This window comes from Aotus nancymaae, unplaced genomic scaffold, assembly GCF_030222135.1.
Source record: "Aotus nancymaae isolate 86718 unplaced genomic scaffold, 86718_ANA_hifiasm-v0.15.2.pri h1tg000007l, whole genome shotgun sequence".
Classification (NCBI taxonomy): domain Eukaryota; kingdom Metazoa; phylum Chordata; class Mammalia; order Primates; family Aotidae; genus Aotus; species Aotus nancymaae.
This window is the reverse complement of record NW_026988418.1, coordinates 29,448,494-29,473,432: the sequence shown is the minus strand read 5'-3', so window position 1 is coordinate 29,473,432 and position 24,939 is coordinate 29,448,494. Positions and strand designations below refer to the sequence as shown.

At 38.8% G+C, this 24,939-nt stretch overlaps 1 protein-coding gene across 5 annotated transcripts in view; it reads right to left on the bottom strand.

Moving 5' to 3' along the window:
* The window catches only part of PDE4B (phosphodiesterase 4B), a 568,971-nt gene that overhangs the window by 121,728 nt on the left and 422,304 nt on the right, over positions 1-24,939 (bottom strand). For all 5 annotated transcript variants that reach the window (XM_021667780.2, XM_064372453.1, XM_064372454.1 and 2 more), the window contains one exon: positions 2,715-2,909. In XM_021667780.2, coding sequence (XP_021523455.1) covers positions 2,715-2,909 — 195 coding nt within the window. The remainder of the gene's footprint in view (positions 1-2,714; positions 2,910-24,939) is intronic.

The window sequence follows — 24,939 nt, the reverse complement described above, 5'->3', positions numbered from 1 at the left end:
TAGTATTTCCTTTATTACTAGGATTTAATGCAGCGGAATTATGGAGAGTTTTCATAGAAAATTCATGACAGCTCTGTGCTGAATATGAGGGGATTGTGAGCAAGGAACATCCTGCAGTCCCCACCCAATGGCCTTCACATCTAGACTCTTGGGCTATTATCACCCTTCTTCTTCCTGGATCTATGTGTAGAAGGCAAGAGAAGGAGTGGGAAGCTTGGGGGTGCTGTTCCTCTGTTTCAATTTATCTCAAAGGGTTAATAATCAGGTGAAATAGCTTTAAGAGCATTACTTTAGTTCAGATTCAGATACTGCTGTGAAACTGGACTTGCCAACATAAAACTAAATTACTAGAAGAAGCTTGATATTATTCAAACTCTACTTCTCAGTGTGTTGTGAAATATAAACTCCAAAACTGATAAATATATGGAAGTTTTTTTTCTGTGATACTGAAATATTTGAAAAACAAAATCTTGTGCTATTTTTATTCACACAAATATTTTAATATATCCTGTTATAACTATTTTTGATAGGGTGGTATTATGTTACCAACTGTGTTTTCTTGGGAAAGGCTGTTTTTATTATGAAATTGTACCCATGCTACTTTGTATCTAAGTCCTTCTCTTTAAAAAGTGAGAATGATATTAGATAATTTACATATGTAATTTTTACTTGCCTAAATTTGAAGTTGGAAAATTTAGGTTCTAAAGTTACAGGGGGAAATTTTACTGGCCAGTAAAATTGAAAGGAGAGTAAACCACTAGTCACAGGGATGCTGGATGGAGAGTCATTTAGAACTATATCTCTGTTTTGACTGCTGCAGACTGAGTTGGACTGTGATCTTTAAGGACTCTTCAAGTTTAACATTTCTATAACCTTTTTATTCTGAATAATGAAACACAAGAGTTAAGCTGGAATTGGGGTAGATTTTCTGGGGAGACTCTGAAGGATCTTCATGCCTCTTGGCTTGAGTCTAGAGAACTCTTATCCAGGGAATTAGTTTGGGGAATGAAAAGATTTCAAAGCTAGTCTTTCCCCTGCAAAATACAATGTGAATTAAGCTCTAACTACTTTGAGCTCACTACGTGACCTACGCTCTCCCACGATAAAGCCTAGAAATGTGTTTATCTTGGTGAAGGAAAGAATTCCCAATACTGTAGCATTCAAAGACCCCCATCCAAACTTTTGTCAGAAATGCCTTGGATTCTACAAGATCTACAGCAAAGTGGCTGGCTACCTACCTCTCCTCCAGTTTCGGACACCTCTACTCTGCAGTCATTTGTTTTCTACCTAGCGGTAGAGATGCCACTTTGTAAATTGAAGAACATGGATGGAAAGATTCCAAAAGTTTTTAATATGATCATCTTTAGCTACATCATGAGACACAGCATGATATATAGTCATGGGATAGGGGCAAGTTTCTCAAATCTCTCAAAATCCCAGTTTCATCATCTATAGAGCGGGGATAATAAGGGCACCTACCTGACGGGGTGCTGTGAAGATGAACAGAGATAACATAAGGACATGAACTCAGCTCCACAGGAAGTGCTCATTAAACGTTAATGTCCTTCCACTCTGTTATGTGTGTATGTGTGTGTGTTTCTCTTATCTTTCCTATTTAGCTGAGAATGAGATATGCTTTTAGCTCATCTGTAATTTTTACACTGTTTTGTTTGTCTTCTATCACCAGAGATTGGCACAATGTATGGCACGTAGGAGAGAATCAGTAAATATTTGCCAAATGACTGAAAAATGAATTTGTGCCCACACAATGATTGAGATATTTTAGGGCAGGGGTGCTTCTATTAAAATGTGCTGGCGGAAATGCCATGAGGAATATTTTTTTTTGCTGGTAGCTTCAAAATGCCCCCTGCCCCTATCACAAGAGGGTGAAACTTTTTGACTTCCTTTTCAAGAGCAGTAGAGAATCCAGTGGAATTTTCCAAACTGGAGACTTTAGGGAGCTACTGATACTTTTATGACATATAATATTAAAATCAATTGTATCTGTGCCCAGAAATCTTTTAAGGCATGAATTCCAGAATCCAATTTTATTTGGTTTTGGAAATTTAATAAATGGATGATACAACCTAGTCCTTGTTCTTTAAATAAAAATTAATAGATATACAATTAATAGCAGCAAAACAGAAATATCAGCTGTGCTTCATAGTGTGGTGGAGTGTGTTGTGTCTCACCAAGGAGCCAGGCAACAAGTGGGCATTGTGTTAAGGTTCCAGAGAAGGAACACAGGCATGTGGCCAAATGGCAGCTTACTAAAGTCACCAAGCAAAGGCCACTGAGACAGCATGCATGTAACCAGTCACCATTTTTCTTCTTTGCTGGAGCCTCATGAAAACTGCATATGCGGCTGAAAATTCAAGTGTGAGGTATAAAATGTGTTAAGGTTCTCATGTTGTAAATGACTCAGCAATTCAGGAAATGAAGCAAAATAAAAAAATTTTTAAAGGCATCACTAACAGATGTAAACTGAACACTGTGCCTAGGATTTTTAACACTCTTTTTAACACCCAGCTGCCTATTCCTCATGCTATAGAGCATTAATGTCCTTAAAACGGTCATCATGTCACTCCTGCTCACATTCATTTTCTTCCTCCATCCTTCCCATGGATTAAAGGGGAACTATTGTTGCTGCCGCTGTGACAGGGCTAGAGATGAGGTAAGTGTGAGACTGAAAGCCAGACAGAGCTTGTACTTACTGCTCACTTGGAAGTGAAGAGTTTCTCGACATTGCCTTTGGTGACAAGTCATAGTCGCTGTCTGATCTGTAGAGAAAGGACTCTCTGCGCTGGCTGTGCCCAGGAAAGGTGGTGTGAAGTACCAGCCCAGAGGAAGAGCTGGCCTGGGGATCCAGTGGACTCCGACCTGGGGAAGGGCCATTTTCCACATCAAAGCTTAAAGAGAAAGCAGGAAAGTCTGGTCACATGATAACTGTGGAGGAGGACACATAGTATATACTGAGAACCAATGTGTGGCAGGTACTATTTGCTAAGCATTTTACATAAAACTGTATGTACAGTTTTAATCCTCCAAACAGCTTGGAGTTGCAGTCATTGTTCTCATTTCATGTATAGGAAACTGAGTCTCAAGGAAGTTCAGTTATTTACCCATGCCCACCATTAGCAAATAATGGAGCCATAACTTGCACCCAGGAGCAAACTCCATGGCCTTTCAGTGACATGAGCAACTTTGACAAATTAAGCATTGGTGTCACCCATACAACAACTTGGTGAGAAAAGCAACTCTAGAGGGGGAATTCAGCACAGCTCTAGGTGTCAGACACTGAACAATCACATGAATAAGGCTTCCTGGCTGTAAGACTTCTTCCTGTCATGAATAAATATCACAGTCTCATTAAATATACAATACACATATTTCTAAATGTTTCAGGAACAAAGTGTCATCCTGACAACCTCCGCTGGCTGATTAGATGGGAGGCCCAACCTAAGATTTAATATTCATCTGCAAATTTAACCACAGAAAATGACTTAATTAATCTGATAACACCAAATTAGTCTCCAAGGCTGCAGAGCTTTGTCTCTGGGGGAGGGTGCATTCACTGGCTCCCGCAGAAGAGTGCCATGAGGTTTGCCATCAGTCTTTCTCACTCTAGAAAGGTGCCCTCAAGCCCAGAATGGTTTGAACAAGCTCTAATCAACAAACACACAGATGGGAGCAGTAGAGATTTTGTCTCTTGTTTTCTATATCCCCGCTCCTGGTATTTCCCTGGGCACTGTGCCCTTTTCACATTCTCCTTTATCATTACATACGCATTTTTCCCTGCACACACAATTTATCTTAGCCTCAAATTGACAGTAACCGTATTCCCTAGTATTTCTCCAAAACTCTCACTGCTCCCGAGCTGAAGCTTTGAAGAGAGATGTTGAACAAAAGATATGGGGCTGAGAATGCTCTCTTCCAAATCAGACCACAACAGTGAACTTCTTGTATACTAATTCAGCTGCCATAATTTATGTCTACATTCTTGGTTCTTGTCTTTCACTAGTTCTTACAACCTGCTCCCTTTGGGTGCATTTTGCTTCTATTTCTTCACTTGACAAAGTGCTTCCCAATACATTATTCCATTTACTCCTAACAACCCTATGAAGTATATAAGGTGATCCCACTCTACATTTGAGGTAAATGAGGCTTAGCAAGATGTAAATACCTTGCTCAAAGTCATAGGCTAGTAACTCGTAGAGCAGAATTAGAAGACTCACGTTTTCCAACTAATTTCCTTACAACCTCAGACTTTCCTAATGACATAGCTACTGAATGGCCCAATGAATAACTGAATGAAATTCCCCTTTAGCCTCCGTATACAACCAAAAGAATTTGGTACATAAAGAGTCGGTTAGACTATAAGCAACCTTGGCTCCTATCTTAAATGAAAACAGGGAGGCGGCAAATTACCCTGAAGCTGTAGGTTTCCTTGAAATATGAGGAGAAGAAATGACAGAAGGTAGGGTTATAATGCTTCCCCAGAGACCATTCTGAGAAGCTGCTTTTGGGCAACCCACAAACTCCAGGTGCCTGATAAGAAGCAGCAAGTGATAATGTCTGAGTGAAAGGCCAAGGAACAGCTATAACAATCCAATATGTGTATGGTCTTTCAAGGTACTATAGATGGAATTTCTCAGTAGGCTAACAATCTGGGATGGGGCTGCTTTTCAAAGACTGCTGGCAGACAGGCAGGTGGGCAGTCGCTCATACTACCAGCCTGTTTGCCAGCCTGCCTGGCAGAGCTATGTTGTTAGCCAAATACATTGCAGCAAGCAAAAATATAATGAAGCAACTTGCAAACACTTCTTAGGTGAGACCTGTAGTAGTTGTTGGCAAAATAAAGAGCCCCTTTGTGGATAAGAGCTTTTTTATGTGCCACCCAAATCCCATAGAACCACTGGGTCATGGGCTCTGAAACTTTTTAAGGGCAAAGTATGTAGATTCTTAAAAAGTAACAGGGGGGATTACACAAAACTTAATGGTGGGTATGAGTTGAGAAATTTCATGTATTCATGTTGTTATTCATCTGGTATGTATCTGTACAACATTTCTGGATATTAAAACACTAACATACTTTTTAAACAGTTTAGCATCCAGCCACGGCTCCCGGCCCTCCAGGATCAGCTGGACTTCCCAGTGATTCAGTAACTAAAGGACTGGCGTCTGAAAGCACTGTGCCTGTGTCCATTAATTTGTCAGTGCTCATGCAGTGCCAGCCATTAAATATTATGAATACCACTGCTGTGTATATCTGTGCTAAAATCTTAGAGGAGGTGCCAAGTGGGTATGCCCACCGAGCTCTCAGAACTCTTTCCATTGAGGGTTTCCACCAAGGCTCATCCTGCCTTCTTTTTTGCTAAAGGCATTCCTAGTGGGCAGAGGGTAAGTACACAAAGCAGTACTCTTAAAGTGAAAGTCACAGGCATTCTGTCCCTAGTATTAGAATCCAAGAAGTTCACTTCTGCCAGATAAACTAAGGTTAGACCCTAACTCCACAGCTCTCTCTGTGTTGCTCCTGTTTGCTTTTGTTCTCTTTCCTTCTTACCCTACTTAAACTCACAGGAGAGCTTGCTGGAATTTAAAAGAAGCCAGGGAAGAAGTCTCCGATGCAAAGAAGCAGAGAAGCAGTCTTAGGGAGACAAATGGCCTTTCATATTCCCTGGGGCACTGCTTCAAAGCAACCAACACAGATATACAGCTTTGGAACAAACATGAATCACCAACCAGACACCAGCCCCAGTCACAGCAAAATTAGCAGGCAGACATCACAATACATCCCACAGATCCAGGGAGTGAGAAGGGGTGTGGGCAAGGGGAAGACTGAGGACAGGCTTAATAAGCAAAATGAATATACCACACATACTGAAATACAATTAGGAAGAAAATGAAATCTACAGTAGCAGAAACAAAAACATAAATAGGACCATTATTTGTTTAGGGTAATTTTTGCCTCGGCCTTCATTAGGACACACGTTTCACCTTTAGGCTATTTTATATTTTTAAAAATCATTATAAAAGAAATATAAGAATATTATAGACAACATAGACAATAGAGAAAAGAATAGTATCATTACTAGCAGTTTGTTTTTTTCTATTCTGAATGTTTTTCCCGCAGGTTTGAATCTTGATTTTTTTCACAAGTATTTGCTGTGTGCTGTAGTTTTCAGAATTAGCATTTTCCATGAGCTGCTTCATTCAGTTGCTGTATCACAGTTTTCTCAAGCATTTTCTCTACTCTTGCTTATCATATTTGCAATTCTGAATAATGTTGCAGTTGATACCTTTGAGCTTGTAGCTACTTCAACATTTAAATGAAGTCACATGGAAGTTTCAGATAGATTAAGAGAGGAAGTTACACACAAGTTTCTGAATATTTGATTGTGACTTATACCTGTCTGGAAGGGGTGGCTCATAGCCAACCTATAGAAATGGCAAGTGGCCTTTTCCCTGGGACCAGAGATCCCTCCGAGCTCTGCTCTCTGATCTTCAGGATTATTTGTGCTGCCTGCTCACTTGGATCTGCCTGCTTCTCCCTGCTTCTGCTGATATCCTTGGACTGAACCAATTGCTCATCTGAGACCTAATGTTTTAACAGCCTTCTCTTGCTTTGTATCTAGTGTTCTCAGCTCCTGCAGGCAGTGATGGTAGGTGATGGGCTGTATTAGAAGTGGTGCTCCCCATAACTGGAATGTCTTTCCCATCATGGTCTCCATCAAGCCAGTATCTTCAAAATTCAGTTCATGCCATCTCCCATAGTACAATCTCTCTGACACTGCAGTCTAGTTTGATCCTGATACACGCTCCTCTTCTGTGCTCTTCTAGATTCCTTTACCATAGTACTTTATCACAGTACTTGGACTTCTACTTTAATTCTCTATTTTATGTTAATTCTGTACTGCTCCCCAATACATTGTTATCACCAAGCCAGAAGGGACTCAATATTACTGAGTATTACTATTCTTGGATCCCAGGCATCTGGGTCAGACCTGTAAATAGTAGGTCTCCAAAATGTGGACAGAACCAACTAAAATATACTGGAACGTACTGTGAAACGTTTCTCCAGTCCCTCCCCTCTCTGCCTCCCTCAGACCCCACTGCAATACGTTTCTGCTGTTTTCTTTAAACGAATCTATAGAGATGTGATATTAATTTACTTATTTGGCCTTGTGAGACAGTGATCTAAACAAAATAATTTTTTAAGAAAGCACTGCTGTATTCTCCCTGAGCAAAACACATCTGTATAGAAATATCACTGGCTTGCTGTTTGAGACGGTCGCATCTTTACACAAACTCCCAGGAGGGAACAAGCCTTCTTATATTGGCTTCTGTCTGCCATCCTCTCATCTCTTTGTTTTTCAATATAAGCAGGAACGTTCTCTGCCCCACAGTTATTCTCCTGGTGGTTTCCATTCCTGGGGAATCCTTGCAAAGCCAGGCTGGAGCTGGTGACGCACGAGCCAGCAGATGGCAGCAGACTGTCACACTGTCCTCAGGCTGCAAGCCACAGCCTCCAAGTTCAGCAGGTGGGGCGGCGGGCAGTCTTGGCGGGAGAAACATAACTGAAACCTTATTCATAAGCCTGGGAGGAAAAATCAGGGATAAAGAAAAGAGCTACAAGGTGTACCATGAAACCTTTGATTAACCTAAGAGAAGCTCTACTTCCAAGAATTCAAGTTAAGCCAGGTGGTCACAGAATTGCCTGCAATTGTCCCCAGGGTGGTTGTTTCCCGATCTGCAATTACCTGCTCAAACTCCAATTTCTGTAACAAAGACTCATGGAGCAACATCCTAGAAATAATTCATTTCCAAACCAGAGGAGATTTTTCTTTCACAATTTAGTCATTCTCTAGGTGGGCTTCTTTGGTATTCTAACAAATAACCCGCTAGAAAGACTGTGAATGCCACAAAAGAGGTTTAAATCCACAGGTCCACAGAATGTTTCACTGCCTTTTGGGAGAGAGCTCTTGCTGTCTCAATTTTGCTTTTTTTTTTTTCCTTAAAAATTACTCACTGAGTCTCTTCTATATCTTGAATTATCACAACGCTGGCCGGCTAATCTCTTTGTCCCATTTCAAAGAAGAGAAAATGGAGGCTCCAAAATGTGAAGCTTCATTTGAAAAATCCTAAGGGGTGACCTCTTTTCATTACACCTTACAATCTGTGCCCTGACCCCTCCGATGTCCCCTCAGACTCCTTGATCTCAGGATCTGCCATGCTAGACTGTACTCCTCCGTTTACTTCTCTCTCTCATTCCACCAGACTGTGGCCTTGAAGCAGGAATTAAACCTTCATTCAGTTTTGTATTCCCAGGGCCTAGAGCTGACTATCACACTAAAAGGCACGTAACAAATATTTGTTAGATGAATGCAAAGATCTCATAGTTTTATCTCACATCTGACAAAAAGACAGTTTCATTTGGATTGAAACCTCTGGCAGGTGATGACCCCAGTGGAGTTTCTAAAGGGAGTCAGTCACCAGGTTCTTCTTTCCCCACCCTCCCTGCAGTATCCCAGGAACTCCATCTCAGGAGTTTTTGCTTATGAAAAATGTTATATTTATAATAAGCTGTATGTTTCTGTATAGAGTATGTGTTTTGTGGAGGGAAGCATAGTCATGAAAAAAATGCTGTTTCTTTAAAGTTCTGTTGGAATATAGTCTCCTCATTTGTACTCAGAAACTAACTGTAATCCCAGCTACTTGGGAGGCTGAGGCAGAAGAATCGCTTGAATACAGAGGCAGAGATTGCAATGAGACAAGATGAACCACTGTATTCCTGCCTGGGCAACAGAGTGAGACTCTGTCTCAAAAAAAAAGAAAAAGGAAAAGAAACTAGCATCTTCAAATGCTTGTTTATCATTTTAATAAAAACAAATAACTATTTATCCATTTGCTTAAGTGATTATATTGACCATCACCTCAAATGTACTATGTGATCCCTATAGCCGAGAAGTTTAACGGGCACACATGTTTTTACCCACAATGACAATGACAAATATTTCTATAATTCATCATTGCAAGCTGCAGCCAGTCCTAATTTCTAATGAAGGACTAAGCTGTGCAAAACACAGCCAGCCTGTTAGAGAGTCCATGTCCTAGCCAAAGGCAGGCAGAACTCCTCCGGCCACAGCTACAGCAGAATATTACAGTTATGCCCTAAGAATTCAGTTCCAAAGTCTATGACTTCCCTTCCATAGACTAGGAAGAAGAACTCTGATGTTCAGCTCATCTGAAGTCTAGACGCAGCTTCCATTGCTTTCTCCTCTTCCCAGGGGCTTTGAAAATTACATTCAGGGCCGTAATCCAAACTGCTTTCCCCACAAAAAGGCTTAACCAGAGGTAGCACAGGAATGCTGAAGAGCTCTGAGATTCTAGGGATCTGGCTTCTACTTCCAGCTCTGTGGGGAAACTAACTGAAATGAAACAGGGACTCCCTGTATCCTGCCCCCAACACCTCATTCTTTTCCCACTGAAATGAAGCTGTGAGGTATATCTCTGAGGTACCCCTTAAGATTAGACAACTCACAGACATTTTGGAGATAGAAAAAATGTTGGTTCTCAACTGTGGTTTTATGTTAATGGTGATGAGCATTCATTTACTCAACAAATATTTAGCAAGCACCCACTGTGAAACAAGGCGCTGTTCTCCACCTAAGAATACAGCAGTGTATGAAACAAGGTCCCTGGGGGAAAGATAGCCAACAAATAGGAAAGCAAGAGAGTTTCAGATAGTGAGAAATACTATGAAGAAAATAAAACATAATAGTGTGATAGAGACAGAGAGAATACTGTTTCTTTAGTTTGGGTAGTCAGCAGGTCCACTGTATCCAGCCATATAGGTTGTCCATTGCACTTCACCAGGAGACACCATCCATCTTTCTCAGGTGGTATCGTTTGAGTTGAGATCAGATAGAGGTGGTGGTAAAACTTGCCCTTGAGTTCTTTCCTGTCTTCATTTCTGTACTTCTTTTGACTGAAGAATTGAGTCAGATGATACTTAGGTTTGAATCTTTTTCTTACTTTTAACCCAAGTGCTAAAGGCCCTGACTATCATGTCTGTTGAATAAAGAAATGAATGAATGAATGGTTTGAGGTCAAGGAATTTTTATAAACTCCGCTTGATACCCACCACAGACAGCATAGATGTTCATCAACAAGATTGCCTGTGAATGATATGGGATACAGACTCATTTCTTGCCTTCTACCCTAATCAACCCCTAGCTAGCTCCATAAAGAAGAACTGGGGACGTGCTACCAAATAACACCTGCAAGGAGGGGCTAGAATGCCTTCCATAGGGCTCCAAGCCCAAAGGAGAGGGCCAATGACCACACACAGCAGCAATCATTCGCATCCTTGGGTACTGATGGGGTGAGAGATGGAAATGACACAAGTACCTCTCAATGTTTTTGTTAGAAAACTTCAATTTTGATGATAAATATATTTTGCAAGTTATTTTATTTATTGATTGAGATCCTTTTTTGGGTTGTAAACATTTCACTAAATAAATAGGTGAACAACCAAAAAACAGTATCAACACCTAGTTTTTCTACTGAAATTGTAAGATAAGTATCATTTTTTTAAAAAAATTATTTCAAATGCTTAGGAGTATATCTTAGTGTGATTCTTCAGTAGTTTCACATTGTGTTGTTCCTATATCACACTATTTAATGCACAAGGAGAACAAGACCATATGTACGGAACATTTCCTCTTCATAAATATAGGAGTATTACTTCTAGCAGGCTTACAAAAATGCTCTGTCCATCTATTTCCAGGTAAAAAAATTTTTCAGAAATAGGAATTATAAAGTATATGTTTCTTTTTTTCTTTCACAAATGAGACTTTTTATTTGCCACTATTATAAGTCTGAACTTTAAACAGATTCTTGGACTGGTGGTTCATATTCATCAGCTCATTCAACTTTAGCACCTGTCTCATCCCCAGTGGCTTTTCCAGAACTACCACCTTCACCATGAAGCTCCATGAGTTTTTCCAATTCAAACTTGGGCTTCTTCAGAATTTTTACTTTTCTAATGAAGACATCATGGAGAGGATAAATAGATTGGCAAGGCTTTTCTATGTCTTTTCCAATGCTGTCTGGAATCAACCTATTGACCACTTCTTTCAAGTCATTTGTCTGCACTTCTTGGGTCATGATTTCCATCATCTTCTTCCGGTTTTGGCAGACCCGTTGGTGTCGAGTATCTGATTCCTGCGTTTTTAGTAAAACCAACACAGAACAGATGAAGCAAATAACCATCGGTAGTCTTGACATCAACATGAGCTTCAATCATTGTCTTCCATTTTTTGACCATGGAACACATTGGTAAGATCCATGCCATGGAAGTTAGTCAGGCAGTTTTTGCCCTGAACATCTTCAGTAATCAGCTTGAATTTCTTAAATGCAACTTCATCATTCTGCAAATCAGCAAGACTAACTTCAAACACTCAACCCTTGAGGTTATCAGATGCAATTTTGGTTCCTTGGGTCCTGGTGACTAGGGTCTTTCCAATGTTTCTTATATTGAACATAGCAGGTGCTTTCACATCATACCAATCTTTCTTAGAAAATGGATCAACTACTTTATTCTTGGCTCCCTTTTGCCATCTTTTGTAAGGCACTTGTTCTTGTCGACCGCCATGGTGCTTGATCAGAGAGCCAAAAGGGCGGAAGTGGAAGTCGCGTGAGAATTTAGGCATACGGGGATGGGGCACACCATCTACATGACCTTTGCCCTCTTATTCTTAGTATATGTTTCTTTATGTTTTCTAATTATGGCTGAAATTTCACAGATTCACTTTCAAATTTATATCCACTAAAACCCCTAAAGGATGTTACAACTTTTAACAGTAATAACCACTTTTTATAGGACAGTAATTCTCAGGAAAAGCAAGGGTCCTCTAAAAGAGAATAATTTTGTGTGGGGGTGAGCTTTGCATATAGACATTATAAAGGGCCAGGGAAAGAGGATGGCTTTGTGTTGATTCTGCCCTAGTGTGCACTTTGAGTTTACAAAATATTCTACTAGCTCAATATTTTCCAGGCTACATTCTCCATTTAAAAACAAAATTATCATAAGAAATAGTTAAATGCTTTATTAATAAAGTATAAATGCTTTAATTCATAAGTGAAGTAGCTCTGCAATAAGACAATCTATTAATAAATATTTCTATTAAGAAATATGGCACCAGCTTCCAGTAGCTCAAGATCAATTAGAGAAATGAGATTGATCTGGGAAAACTAGTTCTTACTAAAGTAATGATGGCTTCAATAAATTGCTACTTTCTTTTATAAGTTCTCACATACCATTTGAAAATCAGTTCTAGATATCCATTTGAAATCCCTATCTAAAATATCGTAGGTAAGTGGTCATTTAGTTTCTGTTTATATATTCCAGTGATGGGGCCATAGTAACCACATGACATAATGAATTAGATTTTTGGATTGACTTAATTCTTCAAGACTTGGCTAGGAAACTTTAGATTAATCTTTATCCCATCCTTCCCTCCCCTTAGTTTTCATTCCCTGCTCCCAACCACCTACTCACTCATTCTCCCTCATCGTAGTAAACGGAGCCACCATCTACTCAGTTGTAAAAACCATAATCACCCATGATTTTACTTCCTTTCTCAACCTCCTTTCTCCTTTTCAGTTGACCAATAAGTACTATCCATCATATATCCAAACTATACAGTTTTATGTATCTCTGTTGCCACCATGGTTTCAGGGCATTAATCTCTCTCGTCTGAACTGGAATAGCCACCCATGGAGCTCTCCACTTCCACTGCCCCACACCCCACCCTCCAAACCTTCTCCATATAACAAGAGCAATCTTTTTTTTTTCTCACCCTGTCCCCCAGACTGGAGTGTAGTGGCATTATCTTGGCTCTGTGCAACCTCCACCTCCTGGGTTCAAGTGATTCTCCTGCTTCAGTCTCCCAAGCAGCTGGGATTACAGGCGCCTACCAACACACCAGCTAATTTTTGTATTTTTAGTAGAGATGGAGTTTCACCATGTTCGTCAGGCTGGTCTCCAACTCCTGACCTCAGGTTATCCATCTGCCTCAGCCTCCCAAAGTGCTGGGATTACCGGCATGAGCCACTGCGCTCACTTGGCTCAAGAGCAATCTTTTAACACAAAAATAAATCATGTCATTGCCTGTAGGATAAAATCCAAGCTCCTTATCATGGATCACAAATGTTCACATAATCTAGCCCTTGCCACCCCCCTCATCCTCATCCAATACCACACTGTCCCCTGCTCAGTGTGATCAGCCTCAGGGGCTTTCTTTCTGTTCTAGAACATGCCAAATCCTTTCTCAATTCAGCAATTTTGCACGTGTGTGTTTCTCTTCCTGGTATATCTGCTTTGCTTTGAACAGTTCTTGGCTGGTAAAAAGTGCTAAATAAATATTTTTCGAGTGAATGAATGAATAAATGTTGGTCTTTCTGTTTGTTTTCTCCTCGACTCTCTGGATGGCTGCCTTCTTCTCATTCTTTAAACTTTAGTTTAAGTCATCTAAAAAGTTCCTTCATAACCCATTATTTAAGTAGGTCTCCTTCATAGTACCTATTAAAGCTTTTTGCTATATTAATTTGTCTTTTTTTCTCTTTTATTGCCTTCCTCTCTCATACAACTCTAAGCCCCACAAGGCCCATCTGTTGCACTTAACGGTATATTGACTAGTGCCTGGCACTTTCCTGGGACATCCTGCAGGTTATGAACAAATGTCTGCTCAATAGATTAATGAATGAATAATTGACTGTGTGAGTGCATTAAACACCAACAATAACCTCTGTGGTTCACAGCAGACCCAACCTGTTTTTACTAAGTATTTTTTTACTCAGAGAAAGGCTATTTATTTATTGCCATTGGGCCAGCTCCCACACCAAGTCTAAGGAAACTCAGATTTAAAATATAAGTTGATGTAAAAACTTGTCCCAGGTTTGAAGCACTTTTGTCATTATTACTCTGGGTTTATTTCAGAAAATGGGACTGGATTTCAGATCAAATTTCACAAGTCTTTGACCTTTCAGGGAGAGCTCCAGGGAGGTGTTGAGGTGCACATCGAGGGTGCATTTTCAGTTACAGGTTTATGAAATAGCATTACTTAACATTTCTAGAACTTTGTATTTTTAAAAACAATTTACATTCTCTTGAGAATGAATAGGCCATATATTTTCTTTTTGGTGGAGGTAGAGAGGTGGAAGGAATGGCAGTATGGTTCGCTGTAAATTCAAATAATAATCATAAAATTGGAAATCAATGCCTCAGCCTCCAGTCTACACAGCACTTAATAGTGTTTATGTCAGTTAACATCTGGCTTCCAAATGTTACCAGTCTTGAACACTGCACCTGCAGACAGCCTGGCATTTGGATTTTAAATATGTTCTTTTGGGAAGGGAGGAGAGGTGAGAAAAGGGGAAGTAGAGAAAGTAAAAGTGGAAAAACGGTATTTCAGAGTCTTTTCACTTGTACTTAGGCAGTAAAGCATAGAAAAGCTATGTATTTTTTTCTCACAGGTATTGAGTGGGTACAATGTGCCAGGCCATGTGCTGTACATTTGGTATACATTACCTGATTTCATTGCTCTAATCACTTTGTGAGGAAGGAAGGAACTTGATTTTATAGACGTGAAAACTCTGATTCAAAGGGTTTAAATAACTTGCTGACGACCACTTTGTTATTAAATGGAGCATCATGGATTTAAACCCAGTTTGGTTGGGTCCATTATCGGATCAATCAACTCACATGTGTAAACATCTATTCTGTCTTTCTTCTTGATACTATAAATACATTTCTGTGATTTTATCAGAAGCCAACTCCTCTGTCCTAAACCCTGCCCTCCCTCACCTACCTATGGTCTACTCTTCTGCATACATCTGCTCTCTTCTGCATCATCATTTTCCATTTTGCACATGAGCAAACAATCAAGCTGTAAAGATTTATATCAAAAACAAACAAACACACAAACCAAAAATATAACTAGTAAAAAGACTTTCATCAAACATACAAAAGTTGAAGGAATTCATCATCTCCAGCAAACCTGAAATGTTAAAAATCCTTCAGGCAGAAGGAAAATGATACCAGATGGAAATCTGGTTCTATACAAAGGAATAAACATTTTTTCTTCTTATTAAAATCTCTTTAAAAGATAAGTGCTTGAAAAGCACACATAATAACAATGTACTGTGAAGTTCATAACATATGTAGAAGTAAACTATATGACAAGAGTACAAAGGCAAAGAAGGGGGAAACAGAAGTATATTCTGAAGATTCTTAAACTTATGTAAAGTGGTAGAACATAGCTTGAAGGCAGACTGTGATAAACTAAAAATTTATACTCTAAATCCTAAGGTACCTATTAAAATTTTAAAAATGAAGAGCTATACCTAATAAGCTAACAAAGAAAATGGAAGAACAAAGAAAATAAACCACTATCCAAAAAGGAGAAGAAAAAGAGGAAAAGCATAGAATCAACTGCTAAATCTAGCCTGAAGCTTCCTCTGTATGTTTAAGGATATAAACTAACTGAAAGCTTAACTTAGGCTTATACTTTTGTAACAAACAGCTGAGCTCAGCCAACCACAGCAGCCGAGCCTCAATCACAGACGGCCAACTAATCATACTAATCAAGCTGTTTCTGTACATTACTATTGCTTTCTCTGAATAAATGCTACTGGCCCACATTGTGGAGCGGTGCTTTCTGAAACTGTTCTGGTCCGAGGGCTGCCCGATTCTGAAAAAAACCTTTGCTCAATTAAACTCTGTTAAATTTAATCTGTCTAAATTTTTCTTTTTTCCAATAGAACAGATAAGACAAATAGAAAACAAATAGCAATATGGTAGATTTCAACTCGACCATGGCAGTATTACCTTTAAATGTAAATGGTCTAAACATCACATTTAAAAGGAAGACATTTTCAAGATGGATTAAAAAAGCATGACCTGACTACATGTGGCTTATAATAGACCACTTTAAATATAAAGACACAAACAGGTTAAAAGGAGAAGAATGAAAAAAGATAAACTATGATAACACTAATCAGCATAAATCTAGAATGTCTATATTACCGGGAATAAAAAGGATGATTTTATAATGATGAAAGAGTCAGTTCTTAAAGAGAATATGACAATTCTTAATATTTCTGTACCTAATAATAGAGTTTCAAACTGCATGAGGCAAAAGCTGATAAAACTGAAAAAAGAAATAGAAAAATACACAATTATAGCTTCAATAATTGATGGAACAAATAGACCAAAAGCCAGTAAGGATATAGAAGGCTTGAACAACACCCTCAATTCAACTAATTGACATGATAGAACACTACACCTAACAATAGCTGAATAGACATTCTTCTCAAGTGCGCATGAAACATCACCAACATAGCTGACATTCTAGTCTATAAAACAATTCTCTAAACATTTAAAAAAAATTGAAGTCATGCAAAGTTTATCTTCTGATCAGAATGGAGTTAAACTAGAAATCAAACCCAGAAAGATTTCTGGTAAAGCCTCAAGTATTTGGAAACCTAAACCCAGTCAAAATAACACATGAGCCAAAGACATAATAAAAAGAGAAATTAAAAGTAGCTTGAACTGAATGAAAATGAAAACATTATATGTTAAAATTTGTAGGATGCAGCTAAAGCAGTAATTTCAGGGAAATCTACAGCACTAAAATACCTTCATTAAAAAAATTTAAAAATGACTTTAGTTTCTAGCTTAAGAAAAAGCAAATAAATCACAAAGGGAGCAGAAGGGAAAAAATAAAGATAGAGTGCAAATAAAAGAGAGAGAGAGAGAGAGAGATCAATGAAGCCAAAACCGATTTTTGAGTAATCAATAAAATTGACAAATCTCTACTCAGACTTAGCAGAAAAAAAAAAAAGAGATACAAGTTACCAAAAGAATGAGAGAGGAGATATCAGGATAGATTCTAAAGATATTATACAGATAATAAAGAATCATAAACAAATTTATGCCAGGCTGGGTCCAGTGACTCACGTCTGTAATCCCAGCACTTTGGGAGGCCAAGGCGGGCAGATCACGTGAGGTCAGAAGTTTGAGGCCAGACTGGCCAACGTAGTGAAACCCCCTCTCTACTGAAATACAAAAATTAGCCAGGCATGGTGGCAGGCACCTGTAATCCCAGCTACTTGGGAGACTGAGGCAGGAGAACCGCTTCAATCTTGGAGGCAAAGTTTGCAGTGAGCCAAGATCACATCGTTGCACTCCAGCATGGGTGACAGCAAAAGAGTCCATCTCAAAAAAAAAAAATTAGGCCAATACTTTTGACAACTTCAATAAAGTAGATGAATTCCTTGCAAAACACAATCTACCAAAATTCACTCAAGAAGAAAGGAATAACATGATTATGTCTGTATCTATTACAGAAATTGAATTTTAAAGTTAAAAACATTTCCATAAAGAAAACTGCATGCCCAGATAATTTCACAGGTGACTTCTGCCCAAAATATTTAAAAAATTAAACTGCTCTAAACATCATTTTAGAAAATTGAAGAGGTAGGTATATTTCTCAACTCATTGTATAAGGTTAGGATTTCTCTGATATCAAAATCAAAGACAATCACTCAAAAGAATAATGTCCCCATAGGCTGAGTGTGGTGGCTCACGCCTGTAATCCCAGCACTTTGGGAGGCTGAGGCAGGTGGATCACAAGATCAAGAGATCGAGACCATCCTGGCCAACATGGTGAAACCGCATCTCTACTACATACACAAAAATTAGCTGAGAATGGTGGTGCGCGCCTGCAGTCCTAGCTACTTGGGAGGCTGAGGCAGAAGAATCACTTGAACCCTGGAGGTGGAGGTTGCAGTGAGCCGAGATTGTGCCACTGTACTCCAGCCTGGTGACAGAGCAAGACTCTGTCTCAAAAAAAAAAAAAAAAAAAAGAATATCTCCACAAACACACATGGAACAATTCTTAACAAAATTAGATCAAATCAAATCTAATAATATATGAAAAGGATGACACCTTATGATTAAGTAGGGAGTAAGGTAGGATGTATCCAAGGAATGCAAGGTTGTTATAACACAAAAAAATAAATCAATGTAGTTCTCCACATTAACAGACTGAAAAAAAACCAACATACATATAATCTAATACATATAATCTGTTTAGGTGAAGAAAAAAGCATTTGACAAAGTTCAACACCCATTCTTTATACACACACACACACACATATATGTGAAGCACTGTCATTTGCTAGCTATCATTTGTTGATATACATATCAACCAGGTAAATGGCATCTGTGAAAATCTTCAGCTAACATTATCCTTTAAGATAAAAAACTGAATTATTTCTCCATAAAATTAGCAACAAGGTATGAATGCCTGTTCTTACCACTTCTACTCAACATTTTATTGGAGGTTTTACATAGTGCAATAGGGAAGACAAAAATATCAAAGCATCTACACTGAAAAGGAAGAAGTAAAATAATCTTTATTAATCGATGATATAATAGTCGATGCAAAATATTTATTGCAGCGTTGGCATAGTAAAAAAAAACTGGAAACAATCCAAATGTAACAGGTGAATGGATAAATGAATTGTGATATACCCATACAGTGGAATATCACTTAGCAATAAAAAAGAATGCACTACTGACGCCTGCAGCAACATGGATGAATCCTAAACTAATTGTGCTGAGTGAAATAAGTCTGATAAATGGAGTACATACTGTGTAATTCCATTTATAGAATTCTAGAACATAAAACGAATCAATGGTGACAGAAAGAAGATATGTAATTTCCTGGGGAGGAGCGGGGGTGGAAGTGGTGGCCTTAGGGAGAGGTCGGAGGGGTTGCCAAGAGAAACTTTTGGGTTTGATGACTATATTTATTGTCTTAAATGTAGTGATAGTTTCATGAATGTATATGTGTCTGAATTGTACATTTTAAAAAGTGCATTTTTGGCATGTCATTTGTACCTTAAAAAGATGTTTTTTAAAAAAAGACTTGTGGTTATCCCATGCACCCCTCCATCCATTGCCTCATTTTCCAGTAATTCCTTTTAAACAAAACTTTCTAACAAGTTGTCTTTATTGCTGTCTCCATTTCCTTAACACTTATTTCCTTCTCAACACCCTAGAATCAGGATTTGGTCCACAACACTTCATAGGAAATCCCTCTGGTCAAGGTCATCAGTGTCCTACATCTTGTCCAAACCAATGGTCGATTCTCAGTCACTATCTTTCTCAAGTATCAGGAATATTTGACCAAAGTTATCCTTCATTTGACTTTCAAGGTATCATCTCCTCCTGGTTTTTCTCCTATAGTCTTGGTCTTCTTCCTATAGTTTTCTCCTAGGTCTTTTTCCAAACTCTAACTTTTTTTCAAATTCTAAATGTTGGAGGGTCCCCGGCTCAGCTTTACGCTCTTTTCTTGTTCTATATCAATTTCCTAGGTGATTTTATCAAACTTTTATCATGATATAGAATACAATCTATTCACCAATGCCTCCCTAATGTGTAAACAGTGAGAACTACAGAAAGAATATGAAGAATTACCAATCTAGCTAGACGACAAAGCTAGCGCACTGTGTATCCCCCAAAGAGCAAAACAGCAGTTTAACAGAAAAAGGTCTGGAAATGTGTTACTGATGCCAGGTGCTGTAGGAGAGGCACCCAGACAGAACTTTGCAGTGTACTTGAGGCACTGTGTCTGCACTGCTTTTGCACGTCACTGTCCTGCGCTCTAGGGGTAATCTTATGGAAAATGCATCCAATTTCTGTAAAACTACTTAGCATTGATTTTGCATCTGAGGAGTTTCAGAAACGTCAACATTCCAAAAATAAATGGTATGATGATTCTATTAAAGCTCAGGCAGTCTCCAGGCTTTACTGTTCTTTGTCATTATTTTTAGAAATTTAATCTTCCTGTAATTTAAACCAAATGCCTATGAGCAGGTCTTAGCTTGCCCTTTATCGGTCTGGACAGTCCCCGATTTCATTCCCCAAAGCCAAGTTAAGGTGGAGCCAATCAGGCTTGGGAGATGGCCTCACCATGACAGTATCCTTGAGGAACTGTGACAGTCCTTTCTTTACCTCACTCACACTTGACACTCACATGGAGTATAAAAATCCTGGATCACTGTGATAGGCTTCAGCGTTTCTTTCCATAGCAATCGTTTCCAAAGAGGGATATAAGAGCAGTGTTTTGAAGTGAACAGAGAAGTCCTTACTTTTTAACCAATGTGAGTTTATTTTCCTCTTCAGATATCAATACCAATCAGACACCTGTTTTTAAAGAAGCATTGTTATTTTACAAATCCATCCTTTGAATAGTAGCAACAGTTACTGCCTTCAAATTTAAGTACTTGAGGAAAAAGATTCGCAAAGCATTCCTTTCAAACTGCTTCTCTTAGATGCCTGTCCTTGGGCTCACTCAATCACAAACAGTAAAACAAGTCATTTGAAGGGTTGATTTATTTGATAGAGACATCCCTGAATACCTCCCAGCTCTGTCAATAACTCCATTTCCTCCTTTCGTCTTTTCACAACCAATTCTCTCAACATGGATTTCCTTTTTAATACTCAATTATCTTAACTTACTGGTAAATTACTCAGTTGAATCAAAACATCAGTTTGAGTAATCAGAAGGACAGAGGGCTCGTCAACAGTATTGCTGATTCACATATTTCTGACTCACAGATGGATTACTGTTTTCTGTGCCACCTCAATAATGTGACATTACTTGGAACAATAAAAAACATTACCTTAAAGGGTCTAGCTGAGTTTATTGTGTGTAGCTTCTCAATTTTATTCATGAGTCACTTAAATTCTTTAATATTCTTCAATATGTTTTAAAAAATTATATTCTGAAGCATAACCATTTTACCAAGACAAGGAAACCATAATACTCATTTTGTTTGTCATGCTGAATTATAATTTATGATTTTTTTTTTTTCGAGACAGATCTTTTCTCTGTTGCCCAGGCTGGAGTACAGTGGTGCAATCTCGGCTCACTGCAACCTCCACCTCTCGGGTTCAAGCGATTCTCTGGCCTCAGCCTCCTGAGTAGCTGTGATTACAGGTGCATGCCACTGCACCTGGCTACTTTTTGTATTTTTAGTAGAGGCGGGGTTTCACCATGTTAGCCAGGCTAGTTTCAAACTCCTGACCTTGTGAGCCACCTGATTCAGCTTCCCAAAGTGCTGAGATTACAGGCGTGAGCCACCATGCTTGGCCAGCAACTATTTTAACATTGAATTGGGAGATGCTTACAGTCATTTATTTTTTAATATTAGTAGGAGCAACTTTTGTTCTTACAAGGAAAATTGAATTTAGACAGAGGGATTTTCTGTTTTGTCTGTTTAAAGGCTAACAGTCTTTGTGATGCAAAAGTTAAATCTCATCACTATCTTGGAAAAAAGAAATGATAACAGAAAATGTCACAAAACTTTCAAATTTGCCTTGTAATCCCAGTGGTAGGATTATTATGCTTGCCTTGTATTCAAGACAATTTCAAACTTTCACATTTTTTTAAGTTATAGCACAAAACCCAAAGTAAAATTTAACTCTCCTGTGCCAAAACTTCTAATACATCAACATTGCCAATAGAAGAAAGATCAAACTTTTCTGCCTGGCAGTCAAAATCCTAATGGTATGATTTGAACTCTACCTTCTAAGCTTATGTGCCATCATTGCTTATCTATCCTTTAATTGAGCTGAATCACACTCTCCTAGAGCTTTATTTACTCATTTCTGCTTATGTTCTTCATACTACAAGACTATACCTCCATCTAGAATATCATTTTTGACCTTTCCACAAGTTCAAGTCCATATGTGAGCAAGGGCCTAGGACAGGGGATGCAAAAACCAGGAATTAGGGCAAATTAAGCAACTCTACGGGAGTGACTGCTTAGAAACTTCTAAGCTTCCCTTTGTTGTCAACCTCATTAAAAATACTCAGAGTGGTTCCAGGAGTCCTATATAGAAGAAAATGATTGCCCCAGGAAAGGTCTATAAGACTTAGTAGCAATTTAATGAAATGGATCAGCTGAGGATTTGGATTGAGGCAGATCTGCGTTTGAATAGAAGTACTGTCATTTGCTAGCTAAAGGCCTTGGATTTAACCTCTCTGATACTTAGTTTCCTCATGTATAAAATAGCAATAGAAGAGAGAGCTAAAAGCTTGCTGTGAGGAGTAGATTAAATAATATATATAAAGATTTAGAAGTTCAGCTCTGCGGGTTTTTTCAGACACACCAGCAAAGGATAAATGTGGTAGAATAGAAATGGCAGTAGGGTTTATTTAGACAGAACGTCCTAGATTCTGTCATTATTCCCTCAGTCTCTGAAATGTAATTCCTCAAAATCTGTAGATATCACACAGGAGACCTGAAAGTTTTCATGTGCTGAGGTGTGGAGCACAGATTTAGTGAAGAGTTATGAACCCCCATGTCTGTGAAGGAGTAATGGCCGCCTTATAACAGAGGCTCTGAGGGGATGGCCCAAAGCCACGAAGCTGAATAAGTTCATGGAAGATTGGCAACTCAAAAAGAACCATACTGTGGAAGACAGGCACTGAATTGAGTGCCTTAAAGGCTCACACAATCTTTTGTCTCCGGCTCTGCCTGAGGTTGAGAGTGTCCAAGTGGCATAGTTCTGGCCAATAAGATGCAGGTGGAAGCCGATGGTGTTCCTTCCCAAATAATAAGTCAGACCATATGAAATTGACATTTTATAGGTTAAAAATAGCTGAAAATCAGCAATTGCAGATAGTGCAGCCTATGGAAGACAAGCTTTACAACCTAGGGTAACTCCTTTATCTTTTGCTTTTTACCCTTTCCTCCTTTTTTTCTGCCTGAAATAGGGAACTCATAGACAATCAATAGCAATAGTATGGCTTTGAGGTTAAGCACCAGGATGGTAGAAAAATAAGAAAAGAGGATTCTGAATCTTTGGTGACACATGGAGTCATGTCAGCCGTCAGACTACCTACCCCTGAACTTCTTGATGCATGAGACAAAGCCCTGTTTAGTCACTATAGTATGGTTTCTTATTATTGCAGCTAGAGACAACCCTAATGCATGACATGGGGCTGAGTCAGCAGGCAGACGACCAATGTACCTTTACTGAGAGAAGAACTGACTCCAGAGAAACTGGCTTCAGAGAGTATAGTGTCTCTCCCAATGAGCCAGGGGAAGGTGAGGGGAATGGAAATAGTGCCAGGAGAGCTTTAATTTCGAACAGGTGGTCAGGTTAACAAGACAGATGTCTGGGGGAATGTCTAGAGTATTTGGGTGTCATGCCAAGGAAACAGTAAGTACAAAAGCAAGAGTATGCCTGGTGTGTTCAAATAACAGCAAATAGGCCAGTGTGGAGGGAGCAAAGTGAGTGAGGGGTGAGTAGCAGGAAGTGAGGGTGGGGCACCATGAAGTCATTTCATATAAAGCTTTCATAAAGCATGTGTGAGAAAGACAGGGTCTGATGATGACTACAGGGTGTCATACCTAGGCAATCAGAAGGCCTAAGAGGTCCTCAACTAAGATGAGGAAGTCAGCAGAGGAAGATTTGGGTTTAGGGTAGAGATCAGATCACATCAAGCCTGAAATGACAGACATCAAAGAAAAGATATCAGGTAGGCAGCTAGATTTAAAATATCTAGATTTCAATGGAGAGATACCCATTTCAGCTTCATAGAAATGCTTCCTAGGTTGATAAGTCAGGGGTAGTGCATGCAGGTAGGTACATTTTCTTTGAAAAGTGAAAAATAACTCTGTGTTTGTATCAATCTGTTCTCAGTCTCCTGTAGAATGATATTTAGCTGGTAGAGCTGATGTGAGGAGTGTGGGAAGGCTAAGTGAAGTAATATATACAAAAGGCATATCTCAGAGTAGATGTTCAATAAATAATCCCTATACATATTGTATATTTATATTTTTCCAGACACTTCATTAAGCACTTTGCATAAATCAACTTATTAAATCTTCACAATCAACTTATGAGATACATAATATTTTAACCTCATTATATAGATGAGGATCCTGAGGTCTAGACAACTTAAGAATTTTGCCCAAGGTCACAGAGCTGGTAAGTATAAAAAACTGGATTCAAACAAAGATCTTTTTAACTCCTGAACCAGTGTTTTAACCTACATTCTATACCAGAGACACAAACTTAGAAGCCCTTGGGGGTAATGTAAATAAATGCAGTGACTCATATATCCAGTGCCTACTCAACTTTACACACGGATGTCTTGTATGCATCTTAGATGTCACATGGCCAAAACAGAATTATTTATTTTCTAAGTCTGTTGCTCTTTCAGTCCTTCCCATCTCAATCAATGACACTCTTGTCTAGCCAGTTGCTCACGCCAAAAACCTGGAATTGTCCTTGATTCCTCTCTTTCCCTCACATGATGCATTTAATCCATCAGCAAGTCCTGATGGCTCTATTTCCAACATCTGTCCTATCCTTGTACATTCTGTTCACTTTAATGATTTCAAACCTCATTCAAGCTATCATTATCTGTTATCAGGATTTTTTTTCAACATTACTGGTCTTCTTGTTTCCATCCTTTGAGTCTATAAACTCTTTTACACACAGTAATCAGAATAAACTTTAAAAACTATAAACTAAATCATGCTTTAAAATCTTCTGTAGCTGTCCATCACATTTAAAATATAATCAAGATCCTTATGGTGGCCTATAAGAGTTTCCATGATCTGCTCTCTGCTTTCTAATCTCCTTTTATACAATATTCCTTCTTGCTTCTATTTTGCACTGACCGTCCTTTTCTTGGAACAAATCAAAGTTTCCTTGCCACAGGCTCTTTGACCTTGCTGTTGGCTCTGCTCAGCATCCTCTCCCTGATTCTTCACAAAGTGGCTCCTTCATATTATTGATGCCTCAGAGCAAATGTCAGCTCCTCAGGAGAGTTTTCTGGTCTACTC